The 20,011-nt window shown below is 35.9% G+C and overlaps 3 protein-coding genes, 2 non-coding genes and 1 pseudogene across 8 annotated transcripts; all 6 read left to right on the top strand.

Moving 5' to 3' along the window:
• Positions 1-248: 248 nt before the first annotated feature.
• Positions 249-2,835, top strand: LOC111277192 (perakine reductase-like). Its single transcript, XM_022863435.2, has 7 exons — positions 249-390; positions 701-868; positions 1,050-1,253; positions 1,369-1,541; positions 1,760-1,856; positions 1,971-2,124; positions 2,280-2,835. Exons 1-7 carry the CDS (start codon positions 328-330, stop codon positions 2,471-2,473), a joined length of 1,053 nt encoding a protein of 350 aa, XP_022719170.1. The 5' UTR covers positions 249-327; the 3' UTR covers positions 2,474-2,835.
• A 248-nt stretch (positions 2,836-3,083) lies between these two features.
• TRNAG-GCC (transfer RNA glycine (anticodon GCC)) lies at positions 3,084-3,154 on the top strand. Its single transcript has one exon. It is a non-coding gene; the product is annotated as a tRNA-Gly (tRNA).
• Positions 3,155-3,257: 103 nt separating this feature from the next.
• LOC111277191 (putative aldo-keto reductase 1) lies at positions 3,258-6,466 on the top strand. The gene is made up of 7 exons (XM_022863434.2): positions 3,258-3,478; positions 4,090-4,257; positions 4,530-4,733; positions 4,824-4,996; positions 5,097-5,193; positions 5,512-5,665; positions 6,092-6,466. The coding sequence occupies exons 1-7, from the start codon at positions 3,416-3,418 to the stop codon at positions 6,283-6,285; spliced, it is 1,053 nt and encodes a 350-aa protein (XP_022719169.1). The 5' UTR covers positions 3,258-3,415; the 3' UTR covers positions 6,286-6,466.
• An 890-nt stretch (positions 6,467-7,356) lies between these two features.
• On the top strand, positions 7,357-11,997 carry LOC111277580 (putative aldo-keto reductase 1; annotated as a pseudogene).
• On the top strand, positions 7,812-7,882 carry TRNAG-GCC (transfer RNA glycine (anticodon GCC)). Its single transcript has one exon. It is a non-coding gene; the product is annotated as a tRNA-Gly (tRNA).
• Positions 11,998-12,722: 725 nt separating the features above from the next.
• On the top strand, positions 12,723-19,816 carry PNG1 (peptide-N-glycanase 1). 4 transcript variants are annotated; one of them, XM_089764028.1, is made up of 17 exons: positions 12,723-12,831; positions 12,916-12,969; positions 13,054-13,266; positions 13,377-13,475; positions 13,936-14,022; positions 14,452-14,534; positions 14,858-14,971; positions 15,477-15,565; positions 15,662-15,748; positions 16,658-16,713; positions 16,803-16,862; positions 16,954-17,041; positions 17,208-17,960; positions 18,068-18,128; positions 18,411-18,510; positions 19,259-19,393; positions 19,483-19,816. In XM_089764028.1, exons 4-17 carry the CDS (start codon positions 13,423-13,425, stop codon positions 19,565-19,567), a joined length of 1,851 nt encoding a protein of 616 aa, XP_089620154.1. In that variant the 5' UTR covers positions 12,723-12,831; positions 12,916-12,969; positions 13,054-13,266; positions 13,377-13,422; the 3' UTR covers positions 19,568-19,816. The 4 variants fall into 4 exon arrangements, 3 of the variants coding, with proteins under 3 accessions (XP_089620154.1, XP_022719171.1, XP_089620153.1); XM_022863436.2 differs by having other exon boundaries at positions 15,511-15,565; XR_016343722.1 differs by lacking the exon at positions 18,068-18,128 and having other exon boundaries at positions 15,511-15,565.
• The last annotated feature ends 195 nt before the right edge of the window (positions 19,817-20,011 follow it).

Here is a 20,011-nt window from a genome sequence, read left to right on the forward strand (position 1 = left end):
TAACATGACTATTTTGTCTTTTTGACTAATTCTTTGCATTTTGATATTCAGCCGTTCTTGAAGCCTAATTTTCAATGTTTTCTGCAAATTATTCAAAAAGAATTACCTATTGGGTGACATATTCAGAATGGGTGACATGTTTAATGGCGTCACAAAGTTGATACGTCTAACTAATCAAGGTCAAGATTCTAGATATAACGCTGCTAATAATATATTCTTGCACTTAGCTGTCTGCTAAATCTTGTAGTTACTGTTTTTTGAGCTATATAATAAGAAGACAAGCCTCGGTTGAATAACAAAAGAACAAAAAAAGGAACAGAGGAAAAGATGGCTGAGGCACACCAGAGAATTCAGGTTCCTAGAGTGAAACTGGGAACTCAAGGACTTGAGGTTAGATTTTGTTTTTCTTAGAGTAGTCAAGAGAAAGGTTGTTAAAGAGTTGCATATAGCAATGTTTATGAGGTGATAAGCCCTCAGTTTTATAATTTTTACTACTGTTCCTCAGTGTTTGGGTTGAACTGCTGATATACAGATGATTAAGATGCTGGATTTCCTTGTTTAAGTCTATTCAGATTCTATTCTCTTAAAACATGCATAGGGTCAACTTCTTTAACTCACTCTAATCAAATCCACACTACATTCGTTTCGAGGACAGAATCCACGTATCTCATTTCTGTTGTAAAATCCATTATTTTTGTAGGTTTCAAAGTTGGGGTTTGGCTGTATGGGACTTTCTGGATCCTTCAATGATCCTGTCCCTGATGATGTTGGCATATCGCTCATCAAGCATGCATTCAATAGAGGAATCACTTTCTTCGATACAGCAGATAGCTATGGACCCAAAACTAATGAAATATTGCTTGGAAAGGTAACATGCTTGGACAAAATGCGTAGACGTTCAAGTTGAATTGCAACAAAGGATTCCAATTCCTAAATAGATGGCATTTTTTTTTCTCACATTGATATGATTTTATTTTTTCATGTTTTCATTATTGTTCTTGGCTTGTTAAAGGAATTCAATCATCTGTGAAACCAATATTTTTTTTCAGGCATTGAAGCAGCTACCGCGAGAGAAGGTACAGGTGGCCACAAAATTCGGTATTGCAAAAATGGATTCTACTGGTGTCATAATCAATGGCACTCCTGAATTTATCCGCGCCTCTGTTGAGGGTAGCCTGAAGCGCCTTGATGTGGAATACATTGATCTCTACTATCAGCAAAGAGTTGACACAACCACTCCAATAGAGGATACTGTAAGTGCTGCAGTAGAAACCATCTTAAAACTATTTCATACTCTCATTGTGGAGCTATGATCTTTAGCTGGTTGAACTTAAAGCTAAGCTATTTACATTTAACTTTCTTTCATAGATGTCTGAACTCAAGAAGTTGCTAGAAGAGGGAAAAATAAAGTACATTGGTTTATCTGAACCTAGCCCTGAAACTATAAAGAGAGCACATGCGGTTCATCCCATTACTGCTTTACAGATGGAGTGGTCACTTTGGACTCGTGACATTGAGGAAGAAATAGTCCCCCTTTGCAGGTTTCTTCTTGTATCTTGAATCATTATAACTTAAAAAAAAAAGTAAAGGGTACTTGAAATTCAAACTCTAATCTTGAGTCTTTTTCATGACCTAAGTTAAAATGTTGTTTGAGTACTCTTGAGACTCAATAGACTCAAGCTATCAACAATAATTACTCCTTAAACTGCTGCAAGCCAAATAATGAGATATGCCTATTTAAATGTGTTCAACCATGCAGGGAACTTGGAATTGGGATTGTTCCATATAGCCCTCTTGGTCGTGGTTTCTTTGGCGGCAAAGCAGTTTTGGAGGGTTTGCCTGAAAAGAGTGTTCTGGTATGGAAACTCTTCTATTTATGGCTTTAAGCAATCCTTAATCTTGTACATTAACAAGCCTTCTAAGTTATAATGGATAGCTTGGTTGACTGATCGCCAACATCTATTTTTAAGGCAATGCTCCCAAGGTTTCAAGGAGAAAACTTGAACAAAAACAAGATCTTATATTTGCAAACAGAGAAGTTGGCTCAAAAGCATGGATGTACTCCTGCACAACTTGCACTTGCCTGGGTTCTTCATCAAGGAGATGATGTAGCACCTATTCCTGGTGAGTCACCTCCAGCAGTATTCAGATATTTCAGCTAAAAGTCACACCAGAAGTAGCATAATTGGCCTGAAAATCTTTTACCAAGTACCAATGCATAGACTGAATTTTGCCTTAATAGGACCATAAGTCTTGACCCTTTCTTTCACTTTTTTCAGGAACAACAAAGATAAAAAATCTTGATAGCAACATTGATTCACTGAAAGTAAAGCTAACAAAAGAAGATTTGAAAGAAATTTGTGATTTGATTCCAATAAATGAGGTAGCGGGCGCTACTTATCCGGAGAGATTACAGCAATTCAATTGGAAGTTTGGTAATACACCACCAAAGGAGAGCAAGACTTTAACATAAAATAACTATATATGGATGCAAAGTCTGCAGAAAAATATGATGGTTTTGGTGAACAGACACTCCAGCTATTGAAAGACTAGAAGTTTGTATTGATGAGTTACCAAGTTTCGGATACATGAATGAAGGGTTCAGTGAGAGCAGAAGCCTGCATTATTACCAAAATAAAAATGATGCATTTACTTGTATGGTTTTTCTTTCTATGATTTGTAGCCAGTAATATCCCAATGGTTACAGTTGATAATGGGTATTTTGTTTATTAGCGGTTTATCAGATGTAAACTGTTGTTTCTGCTACTAGCAGCAGTTTTCTTCGTGCTTTGCTTGGATTAATAAAAATCTTACTTATCCAAAAAAAAAAGAATTATGACAAATGTTTTTTTTGACAGATACATGTTTTTATTTATTTATTTTTCTTGGCACAGAGAAGTATATGTTTACTTCTTTGTGTACGTTTTTATTGCTCCAATAATTCTCCAATACAATATATTCACATTTCGAAGGTGAATTTGTGATTAAACTTAGATTAAAAAAAAAAGGGACAACTTAAAAAACTAGAAGTATATTTAATAAGAAGAGACGAATCATATTACTATGTCATCCCACCGGGCAAAGCACTAGTGGTCTAGTGGTAGAATAGTACCCTGCCACGGTACAGACCCGGGTTCGATTCCCGGCTGGTGCATTCATGCTTTTTCAGTTTGATACTTTCTTACTTTTATATTTTGTTAAAATGCCAAGTGGCATGTTCCCGTAAAATATTGATATGGTTTTCCTTTATTCCTTCTATTTCAAGTTTCAACCTTTGGTTGGAACCACTTACCTCACCTAACTCAACACATTGATACTCACCTACTTCTCAGTTCCAACACATTCATAACCTAGAAAACAGTTTGCGATAACAGGAAGGGAACGAGAAAAGAAGTTGGAGCTTAGATTTTCAGACATGGCACAACAAGAAAACTTATTACAAATTCCAAGAGTGAAACTGGGCAGCCGGGGACTTGAGGTAAGATTCTGACGTTCTCTTTTTGTTTTCTTTTAATTCCTTGAGCACCCATTTCTGTTTTTGCCTAAAAAACTATACTATGCTCAAATATGTGGGTGGAAATTTGAACATTGTTATTCTAATGTTTATGAAAATTTAAACTTTTCTACATAGTTGGTAAGTAAACTGTGAAGTGAGAATGATTTTTCAGTGTTAAGGTTTTCAGGTAATTCAGTGTACAATTTAGTTGAGATTAAGGTGAGATTTGAGAAATGACAGATTTTGATCAAGTGGGTAATCATGTCTCCATAATTATTTGAAGTGTGTTAGCTTTATCCAAAGGTGACTTATTAAATTTCCCAAAGTTAGTATATGGGCAATAACAATGTGTAAGCTTTTTCTTCTGATATTCATAGAGCTATGGAGTATGGACTAGAATTAAAACATTGGCTGCAACTGCTGACTAGTGAATATATCAAGGAATCAAGGCAATGTAATTTTTCTGTCATTTGGAAAGAGTAGGAACTGTCAGGAAAGAAAACTCAAGTTATTAGTTTTACACAAGCAGGACTGTTTATCAGTGTTCTTCTGTTCCTGAATTTTACTATTCTCTATCTTTGTTTGTCCAACAGGTTTCAAAGTTGGGTTTTGGATGCATGGGTCTAACAGGAATCTACAACTCTCCACTCCCTGAGGAGGAATGCATCTCAATCATAAAAGATGCCTTTGCTAAGGGAATCACTTTCTTTGATACGGCTGATGTATATGGAGCTCATACCAATGAAGTTTTGGTCGGGAAGGTGAGCATCTCTGTTTGTGAGTTAGAAGCTAGATTTTTAGAATTGCTGCATTTGGAATATTTTGTTTCTAATTGTTGATAACATGCAAGACACCATTCCTCTAGAACATTAGTTATTTGAAAGGAAATCTTCTAAATATCTATGTGGAAATGCATTCGGTGTTTCTGGTTAATAGAAAGGGATGGATACCAGTCTAACATAAGTGGAGATGCCTTATGATGATAAACAGATGATTTTGTAGTGTCTACTGAAGAGAAGTTTATAACTTTCAGGCCCTGAAGCAGTTACCAAGAGAAAAAATTCAATTGGCCACAAAGTTTGGCATTGCAGGAATGGCACTTACTGGTATGATTGTGAAGGGTAGCCCTGATTATGTCCGCTCATGCTGTGAGGGTAGTTTGAAGCGCCTTGATGTGGATTACATTGATCTTTATTATCAGCACCGAGTGGATACATCAGTACCCATAGAAGAAACTGTGAGTTTCCTTCTCCTTATGCTATGCTGCGAAGAAGCTGATCTATTTTGGTAGAAGGTTTTAAAACCACATTTTTTTCTTAAAATGCAGATGGGTGAACTTAAGAAACTGGCTGAAGAAGGAAAAATCAAGTACATTGGATTATCTGAGTCCAGTGCAGACACAATAAGGAGGGCACATGCAGTTCATCCCATCACGGCTGTACAAATGGAGTGGTCCCTCTGGACTCGTGAAATTGAGGATGAGATAGTCCCACTTTGCAGGTTTGCTCAATTTCCTTTCCAAGTTCTGAAGAAAAAAGTCTACGTTTCAATTATTTGTTCTCAAATATATAGGCAAGTAGTTGACGCATTTACCTTGCAGGGAGCTTGGTATTGGAATAGTTCCATATAGTCCCCTTGGTCGTGGCTTCTTTGGTGGCAGAGCAGTAGTGGAAAGTTTACCTGCAGGCAACTTCTTGGTATGCATATGTCAATCTTGTTTCCTTTCCATTAGTTTAACAAGTGACATGGAAGTTTCCAGGAAACTATGCTGTATTTTTTATTCCATTCCTTCAAATCTTTTCTCCATTGAAAATATTTGCTGCAATTTTCACTCTTTTTTTTTTAAACTTTAAACCTGAGTATCTAGCAGATCTAACAATGAATGGTTTTTATTTTCTCCTTTAAGATATATTTTTTCCTTTATACCTAAGTATCTAGCATTCAATATATTGTTCACTTGCATTGGAGGAAATTGTTCTATTAATGACTGACAACGTTTTTTCTTTAATTATAAGGCCTCACATCCTCGGTTCCATGGAGAAAACTTGGACAAGAACAAGAACATTTACACTCGAATAGAAGACCAAGCCAAGAAGCGCCAATGCACTCCTGCTCAACTCTCACTGGCATGGATTCTCCAACAAGGGGATGATGTTGTACCTATTCCTGGTGAGAGGCTTTATCTTTATTGTTTCCTAATGCTTATGTCATCTTATAGGAAAAATGAGAAAACCAAACAGGATGTAACCAAGGTCCTTTGAAGTATGATTCTATGCCATTATTTTAGTCTGGAATCTTTCGGTTGTAATGTGGATTCAAGATATTAGCTTCTGCTCTTCCGGTCTGATTAGTATAATAGATAACTAACAATCAAACAAACAACCAATCAAGTAAATAAAACATGGAAAGGTAACTTTGAAAGTACCCAACATTTTGTGCTTCATACCATCCTGACGTTTCAAATATGAAATTTTAGGGCCTAACAACTCATCAGCCCAGACTTTTGTTGCCTTATGCTATCTCAACTGAATTTATTTCATAATATGAGCACTACCTGCCATATTCTTACTTTACATTTGCCTTGAATTTTTGTAGGAACAACAAAGATTAAGAACCTGGATCAGAATATTGGCTCCTTGAAAGTGAAACTCACACCAGAGGACCTGAAAGAAATTTCTGATGCTGTGCCCATTGAAGAGGTAGCAGGTGATAGAAATTATGATAGCATGAGGAAAGCATCATGGAAGTTTGCAAACACACCACCAAAAGATTTTGGGGTCTCAACTTGAGGAACTTGTGGTTGTTATTCATCTCACTTGGAAACAGTTGATGAATAAGTCAATTGAAATGTTCAAGGCACGTTCATGAGCTGTTTGTATCATGTATTGACAACTTTTGGGCATAGACCTATATGAGCTGCCAAACTATCAAATTTTATAAGAATGAATGATGTTAATCTGATTGCTTGGATGAATTATTCCATAATCCAATGCCTAAACATCAGGTATGTGCTTCAAGAATGTCCAGCCTGGAAGAAGGTGCAGCCTTGAACTGATCATGATGAGCTTATTTTCAATCTGAGAATGAAAAATTTTCTGATAAGTTACAACTATAAGTTTAGGTTGCAAAAGAGGTGTCCAAGCGTTTACTTTTATAACCCAGATTGAAAGGATAGGTAAACGGTCTTTCTTTTACCCTTTGTTGAGAAATAAAATCCAAATTTTATGTTAAAATAACCAATTTAGGGCTACCCTGTCAAGCATTGCAGCTAAACATGATATGAGAAGAATTATTTGCAAAGCTTCTTTTTCAGGGTTCATCTTCAGAATTGCGACCTAGAAATAAGCTGCACTCACATCACTACTTTTTTCTTCGGTTAACATTAGAAATATACTATATTTGCAAATACAGAAATTGGCTGAGAAGCATGGATGTACCCCTGTGGCCTGCACAACTTGTACTTGCCTGGGTTCTTCATCAAGGGGATTGTATAGCACCTATTCCTGGTGAGTCACCTTCTGTAGTTTTCAGATATTTCAACTGAAAATCGGAGCGGAAGTAGCATAATTGGCCTGAAAATCTCGTACCAAGTACCAATTACCTTGTTTATATAAATTGGATTAGGATCGTAAGTTTTGATCCTCTCTTCACTTTATGTAGAAACAACCAAGACCAAAAATCTTGATAGCAACATTGACTCACTGAAAGTGAAGCTCACAGAAGAAGATTAAAAGGAAATTTGTGATGTGATTCCACAAATGAGGTAGCAGGCGCTGTTATGCCGCATGGTTTAAATTAATTCACGTCGAACTTTGGTAACAAACCACCAAAGGATAGCAAGATTCCAACTTAAAATAACTATGGTTGCTAAGTCTGCAACAAAATATGATGGTTTTGGTGAATGGATGGACTCCCCAGAAAATGATCCTATTCAAAGACTAAAAGTTTGTATTGATGAGTTACTAAGCTTTGGATACATTAATGAAGGGTTCAGTTAGAGCAGAAGCCGGCATTACCAAAACAAACAAGTAAGCGGACTAGTAGGCTAGCAGTAACAGTAGCTTTGCTATTGAATGTTTATCAAAAAAGAATGCATTTACTTGCATGGTATTCCTGTCTGTGATTTGTAGCTAGTAATCTCCCATTGGTTATAGTTGATAATGGCACAGATTGTTTATCAGTTGTAATACAGTTCTTCTTGATCTCTTCTTATCTCTCATTTTAACTTACTGTTCACTCTGAAATTCTGTATTTGAAGATATAACCTCATTTTATTTTTTATCTTAAAAACTTAGTGCAAACCAAGACCCGCAGAGCACCAGTGGTCTAGTGGTAGAATAGTACCCTGCCACGGTACAGACCCGGGTTCGATTCCCGGCTGGTGCAATCTTTATTTTTCCGTTTACTTATTGTTGAAATGCGAAGCGCCAAGTTCCTCTTCAACAAGAGTTTTCCCTTTTATTTCAAGTTTCAACCCCTTTCCAACGATCACTTGTCTCAACAGACAAAAAGATTATCAGACATGGCAAAAGAAGAAACTTGTTACAAGTTCCAAGAGTGAAACTGGGAAGCCAGGGACTTGAGGTAAGTTTGAGTCTCTCTTTATGTTGTCTTTTAATTCATTGAGCACCTATTTCTGTTTTTGTTTAAAAACCTCACTTTCATCTTGTTGGATTAAAACCAATCTTGTGTTCAAATCTGTGGATTAAAATTAATTTGGATTGAACATTACTGTTATAATGTTTATGAAAATTTTAAACTTTTGTTTGCATAGATGGTAAGTAAACTTTGAATGGAGAGTATTTCTTCAGTGTTTTCAGGTAATTCAGTGTACAATTCAGTTGAGATTAAGGTGAGCTTTGAGAGATGACAGATTTTGATCAACCGGATAATCTTGTCTCCTCAATAATTATTTAAAATGTGTTAGCTTTATCAAAAGGTGGCTTATTAATTTGCTAAAGTTAGCATATGAGTAACAACAATTTGTATTTGAAGCTCTTTCTTCTGATCTTCATAGAGGTATGGAGTAGAATTAAAAAAATGACTACAACTGACTAGTGAATAAATTAAGAAATCAAGGGAATGGAATTTTTGTGCCATTTGGAAAGATTAGGAATGGCTGAAACATCCCTTATTCATGAAAGAAAAATAAAATTTCTCTGAAAGTAAGAGTTGGTTAAGTTGTCTTCACGTTCTTGACAGTGATGGACCCTAGGACAAATCAAGATGTTTGAGTTCTAAAGTTATTAAGTTGTAGATTTACACAAGCAGGGGCGTGTATCTCAGTCTTCGTCTGTTCCGGACTTCTACTATTCTCTTTGTTTGTGCAACAGGTTTCAAAGTTGGGTTATAGATGCACAGGTCTAACAGGAATCTACCACTCTCCTCTCTCTGAGGAGGAAGTTATCTCCATCATAAAAGATGCCTTTGCCAAGGGAATCACTTTCTTTGATACAGCTGATGCATAAGGACCTCGTACCAATGAAGTATTGATTGGGAAGGTAAACATCTCTTTTTGTAACTTAGAAGCTAGAACATTTGGAATATTTGGTTTCTATTTGTCAGTAACATGTAAAATAACATTCGTCATTCGAAAGAAAATCTCCTAGAAAATCTATGTGAAAATGCTTCCTGTGTTCCTGGTTAGTAAAAGGGGATACCTACCAGTGTACATAAATGGAGACACCTTACGATTACACAACAATACTTTGCGATGTCAACTGACGAGAAGTTTTTAACTTCCAGGCACTGAAGCAGTTACCAAGAGAAAAAATTCAATTGGCCACAAAGTTCGGCATTGCAGGAAATTCTCCTACTGGTTTGATTGTGAAGGGTAGCCCTGAGAACATCCGCTCATGCTGTGAGGGTAGCTTGAAGCGCCTTGATGTGGATTACATTGATCTCTATTATCAGCATCGAGTGGACAGATCAGTACCCATAGAAGAAACTGTAAGTAAATTCTCCTCCTCCTCCTTATGCTACTCTGCTAAGAAGCTGATCTGTTTTATCTTTTATAGTTGCTGGTAGAGGGTTTTGGTAACCACATTTTTCTTAAAATGCAGATGGGTGAACTTAAGAAACTGGTCGAAGAAGGAAAAATCAAGTACATTGGATTATCTGAGTCCAGTCCAGACACGATAAGGAGGGCACATGCAGTTCATCCCATCACAGCTGTCCAAATGTAGTGGTCCCTCTGAACTTGTGATATTGAGGATGAGATAGTCCCACTATGCGGGTTTGCTCAATTCCTTTTCCAAGTTCTGAAGAGAAAATTCCATGTTCTAATTATATGTTGACAAATATGTAGGTCAGTTTTTTGATGCATTTATCTTGCAGGGAGCCAGGTATTGGAATAGTCCCATATTGTCCGTTGGTCGTGGCTTCTTTGGTGGCAGAGTAGTAGTGGAAAGTTTACCTGCAAGTACCTTCTTGGTATGCTTATGTCAATCTCGTTTCCTTCCCATTAGTTTAACAAGTCAAGGATTGGAGGGGAATCTCCAGGAAATTATGAAGTATTTTTTAATTCCATTCCTTCTAATCTTTGGAAAATCCTTGTTACAATTTTCAATGTTTATTACTTTAAACCTGAGTATCTAGCAGATCAAAGTAATGAATGGTTTTCTTTTCTATTTTATTTTTCCTAAAGCTGAAAGCAAATGAAACTTTTTCTCATGAAACTTGCTTCGGAGGATTTTGTTCTGTTAATTGCATACAGCTATTTTCTATGATTATAAGACCTAACTTCCCCGCTTCCAGAGAGAAAACTTTGACAAGAACAAGAAGATTTACACTCAAATAGAAGACCAGGCCAAGAAGCGCCAATGCACTCCTGCTCAACTGGCACTGGCATGGATTCTCCATCAAGGGGATGATGTTGTACCTTGGTGAGAGGCTTTGCCTTTATCGTTCCATTAGCATACACCATCTTATAGGAAAATAAGAGAACCAAACAAGATGTAACCAAGGTCCTTTGAAAAATGATATGATACCATTATTTTCCTGAAACACAAGGAAACCAAAGCAAAGAGTATACTTTCTGCCAATCTGATTAGGAGCTTATAATTTTACAAAAACGACACTACAGAGATATAATGGAGAACTAACAAAAACAAACATCCCATAAAGTTATAGAACATGCCAATATGTTGTGCATCAGGTACTTTCTGACATATGATCTTCAGATATCTTCATAAATTTTAGGGCCTAACAAGTCATCAGCCCAGACTTTAGCTACCTTATGCTCTCTCTACTGCATTTATTTCATTATATGAACATTGCATGCTGTATTCTTACATTACATTTGCTTCGAATTTTCATAGGAACAACCAAAATTAAGAACCTGGATCAGAGTATTGGTTCCTTGAGAGTGAAACTCACAGCTGAGGACCTGAAAGAAATTTCTGATGCTGTACCTATTGAAGAGGTAGCAGGTGATAGAAACAATGATAGCATGAGGAAATCATCATGGAAGTTTGCAAACACACCCCCAAAAGATTTTGTGGTCTCAGCTTAAGGCACTTTTGGTGGTTGTTAATCTCACTTGGAAACAGTTGATGAATAAGTCAATTGAAACGGTTAAGGCACATTCATGAGCTGTTTGTATCATGTATTGAGAACTTTTTGGCATAGACCTTTATGAGCTGCTAAACCATCAAATTTTATAGGAATGAATGATGTTAATCTGATTGCTTACAATTGTATGCTTGGCCAAATTATGGATGAATTATACTATAATCCAAGGCCTAACATCAGGTTCAGGCACTACAGTGGAGAATATATCTGTTTTCCAAGGCAAAAAGGATTTCCATATGAGGTAAATCCATAATGGTATCTCATTCAAGAAGATGCAGCCTTGAACAGAAGAGATGTTGGCTCCAAGTGCAAGATAACTTCATCTTCACATAGCTTGACAATTTGCTCCTCTGGCAAGGTTCCCTTTACCGTCCTTGTAAGCTCTTCATCTGGTCAACCCTTCACCTTCGACATTCCCCACATGGCATGCCCCATGAGCAGGCTTCACATTGTCCTCAAACATAGCAGCATACATCAAAGGTCGATCCCCATTAATCATATACTCCATGTGAACACAGATTAGTTCAGGGCCATACATCCTAGAGGGTAATGAATGTTTTCCTCCCTCTCCCTTTTGTGGTGCAAGCCAATCTACCACGGACATCCCTGCCAAATAGCCATGCACTGCATCAACCGCAAGTCCTAACTCACCAGGAATCATATCTTTCTTCGCCAACGACAGCAGTGAAAAATGCAAATGCATTGCCAAAATAGCCATGAGTGGCTCCTTCAACAGCCTCCTGAAGTCTATGCAGATTGAAAGGCAGTGTGTACGATCATGTCAAGAGCCCTTTAAACGCGCAACACTCATCCAACATTCATCCATTCCCAGCTATCAATGTATTTTTCATGCATGCATGCATATAATAATTTCATACAATAATAGTTCATAAAATGAATAGAAAATGTTAAAAGAACTCTAACTTTTATTTATATGAAATACGAAAAAAAAATTTATTCAATCAAGTTTTCCAACTAATTGAATTAAAGGGATATTAAATTTAGATAGCTTTTTATTGAAATTTAATGAGGGTGGATCTCACAATGAAAATTGTTATTACTTATATCTTTCGGGCTTCTACATTACATTTGAACATTTATTTTGGAAAATGGTTTTAGAAAAAAAAAATCCTTCTTTAAATTTCACAAGAATAATATATAATAAATAAAAAAATATTTTTAAAAAATATTTTAATAATCTTTAAACAAAGTTTATTTTATATGTCTACTTTATTAAAACTTCAATCCAATTACCTTGCAATGCTTAATAATAATAATAATAATAATAATAATGTCAAAGTTCACAACTTAGTGTTGTATTATACCTAAAATAAAGATTTATAAATGCTTTTGTATTTTTTTCCCCCCAAAAAAGAAAATCAAGCTTGTAAAAAACAATAAATGGGTCAACCCGATCCAATCCATGGGATGGAAATTTGATCCAAATAAAAATAAAAATAAAAACCTTAAAATCCAAGTTTCGGGCAAAAGCAATAGTCGATGGGCCTCAGCCTGCCCATGAATTTTTTTGGCCAATCTACCCATGAAATTGGAAATATACCTTTTTTTTTTCCAAGAAAATTCAGAAACAAAAATTTTGGGAATTTCAATTATCCAAAAAATAATAATAACGAATTAACATTAGATAAAATCCAAGAGACAAGTAAAGTGAAAAGAAAAAAAAAATGGTGGCTCGAAAGTTTCTGGTTCGCCACGACGACTCCGCGTTTGCCGTCGATTACGACACCGATGACGGTTTCGAAGTCTCTTTTTGTCTCTACATGATTTTTTTTTCCTTTGATTTTCTCTCTCTAGAACTTTTGTTTTTTCTTTTTTTAAATTTTCAGGTATTTCAGTTTCAGATCTTCTCTCTCACTTCAATCCCTCCCGAAGACCAAAAGGTCAAATGGTTCTCTCTCTATATGTATCTGTCTATCTATCTCTCTAATGAAGTTCTTTTTGATGACTGGTTTTGGACGTTGCAGATCATCGGGGAAGGTAATGATCGGATCGTATCGGACGATTCCAGCCTGGCTGCGGTTTCGGAGAAGCTTCGATTGGTATCGATCGCCGCTGAGGAGGAGAGAAAACTGGAGAAACAAGAAGAGACGACGAGTAATACCGCTGGCACCGACACCGGGTACTTCGATGCCGGAACCACCGTGATGTCCGATGAGGAATTGGCACGAATGTTACAGGTTTTGATTCTGAATATTGAACCAACAACTGCATTTGCTTCTTCGCTATGAACTGTTTTAAAATTTTATATTTTTTCTGGATTTTTTGGTTATGTTTTTGATTAATTTAGGCAGAGGAGGAAGCGCTTTTGCTTGAACAATATGTAGCAGGTGAAAATGGTAGCCAGTTTGAAGAGAGAATTTGGCCTTATGTTAGTCAAGTTCTCATGGTAATTCATTTATTTCTTTTTTTTTACATTACAAATTTGGATTATTCATATGGTTGTTAGTTCATTTGGTTTGTGAGAAAATGTATGAAAAATATAATTGGTAGTGAATTAGACATTAGTGCGCGATAGGTAACTCATTGACTTTTGGAGGAAAGAAAAAAGAAACTTTCAGGAAATGTAGGAAAATGCAGTAGTTGTGAATGATGTTTTGATTATGGGCTCTTTTTTTTTTCATTTTGAACTTGTTAGACTACAGAAATAGAAAAACATTGAACTTCTGAATGTTAAAATTTAGCTGCAAGAAATGAGGATAACTGACTTTACTGAATAGTATGGGAATCAGAAGATGGGATACCTTTGTTATTGTTTGTTTATATTTACTTTTTCCCTCTATTATTTATTGTTGAATAGATGGTTAGTACTTTGTAGCATAACTTTGATATGTCATCTATTATTGTAGTATGAGGATCCTGTACGCCAGGAAGCAGCTCGGAAGACGGTTCCTGCAGATAATCTTGAGGAGAAAGCGTTGGTTTCTTTGGCCAAGGTGAGGACTTTGGACTTGTGCAGTGTAGAAATTGTTAGAGAGTGCCGCTGCCCTAAAATGTGTACTGATATCAAGCAAAATAATAAAAATATCAAGGATCAATGGTCCGATATCTTTTTCCATTAGGAAATATTTGAGAGCCCTTTAGTGTGCATGATTATTGCTGTCTGTTAGTGCTGATATATTTTGAGCACTTACATGAACAAATGCCTTTAATTTTGGTTTCTTCTAAAATCTTGTTTACTCCTTTTTAGGGGAAAAAAGGTTGATTTGTGACTTTATCTTAATTAAGGATCAAAGAATGACGGTTCTTTTCTGTTAAAATTGACATTGCATTTTGCTATGTATGAGATTAAGAACCATCACATTTCTAGATTTTATTTTGCAATAACATCATGATAATTGGTGATTTTGCTAAATATGCTTTAGGAGGGGAATCTTAATCCGTCAAAAATTGAACAAGATCATGCTTTCCTACTCCAGCTGCTTTTCTGGTTCAAAAGATCCTTCAGGTGTTTTCTGCTTCTTTACTGTCAGGATTGTTGAACTTTCTCACAAACTCAACAGAAAACTTTTCAGTTAAATTCTTTAGTAATTTTCCACAGCTGAAGTAAATAAGAATAAAACTAATCTTTAGCTTTGCCTTTTACTCAGATTTTATAAAGTGCACAATGTGTTTTATAGCATCCTATTATGAATAAAACTTGTAGGCAACATAGGAAAGTCTATTTGGTTGCCATGCAAAGTTGGCAGAATCGTGTTTGTAATTCCAAATTTACTGAAATTGTGTTCTCTATTATTATACATTGTTGATCCTTCAATTCTTGTCTTGAAGTTGGGTTCATGCACCTCCTTGTGATGGTTGTGGTAATGAAACCGATGGTCAAGGAATGGGTGATGCACTCCCTTCAGAAATTCAGTATGGAGCAACTAGAGTTGAACTTTACTGGTCAGTGTATAGAACATTTTTGTTTAATAGATATGTATATACATTCATCTTGTTTAATTCATACTAGTCAGTTTGGCATATATTGTTTAGTTTAACCTATGTTTCCATTTAGTTCTTCCTTGAAGCCTGTTACATAGATGGCTGAGGTCCTTATATTCATGCTCAATTGCCTTTCCATAATGTTCTGGAAGCTGGAGTAATTTATACCTATGAATATCATTTCTGAAAGATTTGAATTCGCATCCTGTGTTAAAGTTTGCGTGTAACAACTGCTTGCATGAGTGTTTGACACTGTAGATAACTATTTTTTTCTCACATTGTTATTCCTTTGATCTATTTTGCCATCTTCAAGTCCTATCCCTTCTTTATTCCATGAAGTCTTAGTTAGATGAGGTCTTGACACATCACATGAAAAGAATTAAGGTTGATAAGTTTTGGTTGGCGCCCTGTTGTCTCCTTTGTTGTATTCGCGGTCATAACTTGGTTTTTGATAATTTTCTGTTAGAAAGCAAAGTTAATTTTTTCATGGACAACTGCAGTTGCAATACTTGTTCAAGAGTTACTCGATTCCCACGCTACAATGATCCACTGAAGGTATGATGCTGTATTAGTTCGTTTTAATATTATCTTTTATTTTTGGGGGTCAAGAAGTCCTTGTTTCATGAATCTTTCTCCCTTTCATATTTGCAGCTTGTGGAAACAAGGAAGGGGCGTTGTGGAGAGTGGGCCAATTGCTTCACATTGTACTGTCGTGCTTTTGGCTATGAATCTCGTCTGGTTAGTCATTGATGGATGCCATTTCAATCTCCAAATCCAACTTTCTAACAAACAACTTCTTCTTTCTTGCAAAGAGTGGTCAAGATAATTTAGGATAACAAAGAAAATTAGTGTTAACTGCTGTTCTGGTAACCTATTTTGACCTATATTCAGATATATGTAGCTGGAATTGTTTTGATCTGAAGCTTTGGATGATAGGACATTCGTAATATCTAGGCTACTGAAAAAAGGGAAAAATTCAGTGAGAGTGGAATAAAAGATTTAGAAACTCAGGGAAGTTAACTTTAATTTGAAATTATGAGAATGTTTTACCTGGATGATTTTGATTCTGTTTATACTTGAAGAGATAGGTCAAACAAAGAACATGTTCAAGATAGGTTTCAAGAAATTTGAAATTTCGTATTTTTTTATGTATAATATTTTGATACCTGTGTCATTGTAAATGGAAACCAGTTTTAGCTTTATAATTTATGACATGTGAAAGGGGAGCCTTCGCGCAATTGGTAAGTTGCTGCCATGTGACCTGGTGGTCACTGGTTCGAGTTGTGGAAACAGCCTCTTGCAAAAATGCAAGGAAGGACTACATACAATAGACCCTTCCCCGGACCCCATGCATAGCGGGAGCTTCATGCACCGGCCTGCCCCTTTTCTAAGTTATGACTTATGAATGGTTCCTTTGCTGATAATTATGGCCATTGAAGCTATTTATTGTGCAATATTTGGAATCAATATTTCTAGTGGTGTGGCATATAACTGAATTGTATACTTTCTGTACAGCCAAATCAGACATAGTTGTATGCATGTTTGTCAGCTCTAGATGAGATTCCGTGGGCTTTCTGATACTTTGCTTTGTGGAGTTCTGATTGCTTGAGATGATGGTGTTTATGTATACCAACTGTTCTTTTCCAGGTCCTGGATTTTACAGACCATGTTTGGACGGAGTGTTACTCAGAAGTTCTGGGAAGGTAAAAAACTTAAAATTGATGCCTTTAATCTTCTCTTGTGAAAGAACTGATCATGTCACCAATCAGTTTATACATACATTTTTGTACAGGTGGATGCATCTTGATCCTTGTGAAGCAATATATGACAGACCATTATTATATGAAAAAGGGTAATCTTAGTTGTACCGTTATCTTATTTCAAAACAATTTCTTTTTTTTTGGTTCTGATGCTAGACTTTTTTTAATACTTTCTTTATACAGGTGGGAGAAGAAATTAAATTATATAATTGCTATTGCAAAAGATGGAGTTTATGATGTCACAAAACGTTACACAAGGAAGTGGGATGAGGTAGTTTAAAAATAGTAATTTTGATCCATACAAGCACTTTATTCCCTTCAGTCCTTTTTTGCTTCTTAAACTTACAATGCTTATTGATACATTGTTATGGAGAACATGATTTCTCCTCCTCCTCCCCCCCAAGCTCACCTTTTTGGTTGTAACCATTGGTTTCTAGGTTTTGTCTCGACGAACTCTTACCACAGAGTCCTCTCTAGTATCTGTTCTTGCTTCAATGACGAAAGAATGCCGAAGAGACTATACATCTCAAGTTCTTTCTGTACTTGAAGAACGTGACAACATTGAAAGGGAAGCTCTAGAGAGAGATTCACATTCTACTGATGATGCTTCAATCTTGTTACCTGGGAGGCAAAGTGGGAGTTTGCAATGGCGCATTGCAAGATCCGAATTTGGGACTGACTCTCTGAGTTCATCTTCTTGTCCAGTTCGTATGTGTAGAGATGAGCACGTTACAAGAATCTATAATGCATTTTCTGCTATCCTTCATAAGTTTGTTGAGGATTCTTTAATTGTATCCAAAGGTGTTGAAGTTCTCAAGATTTTTAGGGCCACTGTTGTAGATCTCAAGAAATTACCGTATAAAGAAAGGAGAGCTTCTTTAAAGTCAAACTCAATTGTTGGAACATCTTTGATGCATCATTTGCTACCCTCTTTTAATGAGTTGCTTAATGCGCTTTCGCTGAAGAGTGAACTGGATACTAATGGCATTGTCAGTGTTTGCTTAGCTGGTGACCCTGTTGAAACTGCTTTAGCATTGCCTGTTGCCTTGCATGCTTTGGACGAATTGATCAGTGACCTTAGCAAATGTTACAACTTTAGTAAAGGTTCTCTATCCTTTCCTCTTCTGAGATTGAATAGAATATGTTCTGGAGCAGTCCTTGCAAGTGGTGAAGAGCTTCCTTTTGGGATTGTAAGTAATAATATTCTCATGTTTTACATCTATCTACCATCTGGGAATGAAATGCCTTTATGTGCTATAGAAATTATCTTTAAATTTTCCCCCTTGAAAATATCCAGGCCACAGCAGCATTTGATGGAACTCGCATGTCTAAATGGGTGGAACCTAGTGGCGCTAAAGGTATTATTAACAGAGCATATTTGCTTTTGTCTGGTTATTACTAAATGATATCAAAACCTAATGGAGGAAAAATATACTGTGAGATAATTAATGTATGACCTGAGATTTGAATGCTTAATGCCAAGTACGAGACTTCATCATTCCTTCTACCCTACTAAGCAGAAGACTCAGTTCTACATGGATATTTAATTGGGAAATGTATTAACCGCTTGTTGCTGCAGCTGATATGTTTTTCACTGCAACACTACCTCTCTCTCTTAAAAGTTGAATTTCGTCTTGTAGGTTGTTATATCATGTACAAATTATCTGGCAGCATACAGGAACTTGTTGCATATGAGTTAATGTCAGCCAATGATGCTCCAGAAAGAGATCCAATGAATTGGTATGATTTGCTTATATGTCTCTAAGCATGTTCTTTGTTCTAACTCTTAAGGACCACATGCCTTTTATCATGGGCTGCCTCATGCCTATATTAGGTCACAAGTTAAGATGACTCTTTTAAGGACTTTATAATTACTACACTAAAAATCATTACATTCAAGGTAATCAGATGCATTAAATGTAACAATCTTTCCTAAATTGATGAACATAACCTGTGGTTTTTTCCATGTCTTTTTTCTACTTTTGTTCTTGACAACTTTCTATGGAAAATAACTTCAGTTTTGAAGTTTAAATACTTTTGGAAAATTGGAAATTTAAAACATTATTTATGTTTAGTGTAATATTGTTTCTAGTTTCAAAATAAGGTTAAGAAATAGTGTTGGAAGACAGAAAATGTTGTTTCTCGTATTCAGAAAACTGAGAAAATAACGGTAAAAGAAATTTTATTCCTTCTCATACAGCATGGAAATCCTTGTATTCTGAAAATTGGAATTTGAAGCCATGCATCTAAACTTGTTTTCTATTTTCTCAATCTGCAGAACCAGAGAATGTTCGAAAACTAGATGCACCTGTAGTTTCTTGCTATATAAGAGATAGAAATTAGATGGTGTTTTCTTTCTGCTTCTTTTCTAAACTTTGGATTTACCTCTAATGGTCACTAAGATTATCGTCTACCAGGGGGCAAACTATATTTATGCCAACCATGTGGATCTTTGATCTTACTTCGCATCCAATGTTTATTTTTACAGGGTGGTTGAGGGAAGTAACGATGGAGGATCAAGTTGGCATGCTTTGGATGAACAAACCTCTCAGGTGTTTGATAAACGTTTTCAACGAAAAACATATAAAATAAGATCAACAGGTTTCTTATCAAATATTTTCAGGTGAGCTATGCATGTCGGTAGTTTGTCTTATGTGCAATTTCAGTTAACCTTTCTCGAAACCGATGTTTTAACGATATCATGTATGGCAGATTCCGGTTTTTGGCAGTAAGAGACGTTGAATCAACCTCACGGCTGCAAGTGGGTAGCATTGACCTGTATGCTAGTCTAAGTTAATGTTCCTTGTAACTTACCGAAGAAAACTCGAGGATCATCGTTGCAAGTGAAAGAACCTTGTGATTTAAATCTGTTTAGCTTTATTCATGGCTTTCCTGTCTCCTCCAACCCATAATGGCTAGGTCAAGAATCTGGCATATTGGAGTATATTTGTTTGTGTGCTGATAAATATTTACTCGAAATCATTTCTTGTAGCAAACATAAAAAAGACTTGACTACCCAAAGATTTTTCTTTTTTAATCTTTCAAACTCGCTTTAAACCTCCTACTCTTTGGGAAACTACCTAGTAAGATGCCTTTTCTAGTATGTTGCTTTGGCCATTTAAGTGAAGTAGGTATTTTTAATCATAACAAGATAATATAATACAAAAGTAATATAAAAATAATATGATTTAAAATTTTAGTATAAATAATATATAAAATTTAAAAAAATTATAAAATATAT

Source organism: Durio zibethinus, chromosome 7 (assembly GCF_047325235.1).
Source record: "Durio zibethinus cultivar Kanyao isolate XHJ-2024 chromosome 7, ASM4732523v1, whole genome shotgun sequence".
Lineage (NCBI taxonomy): Eukaryota > Viridiplantae > Streptophyta > Magnoliopsida > Malvales > Malvaceae > Durio > Durio zibethinus.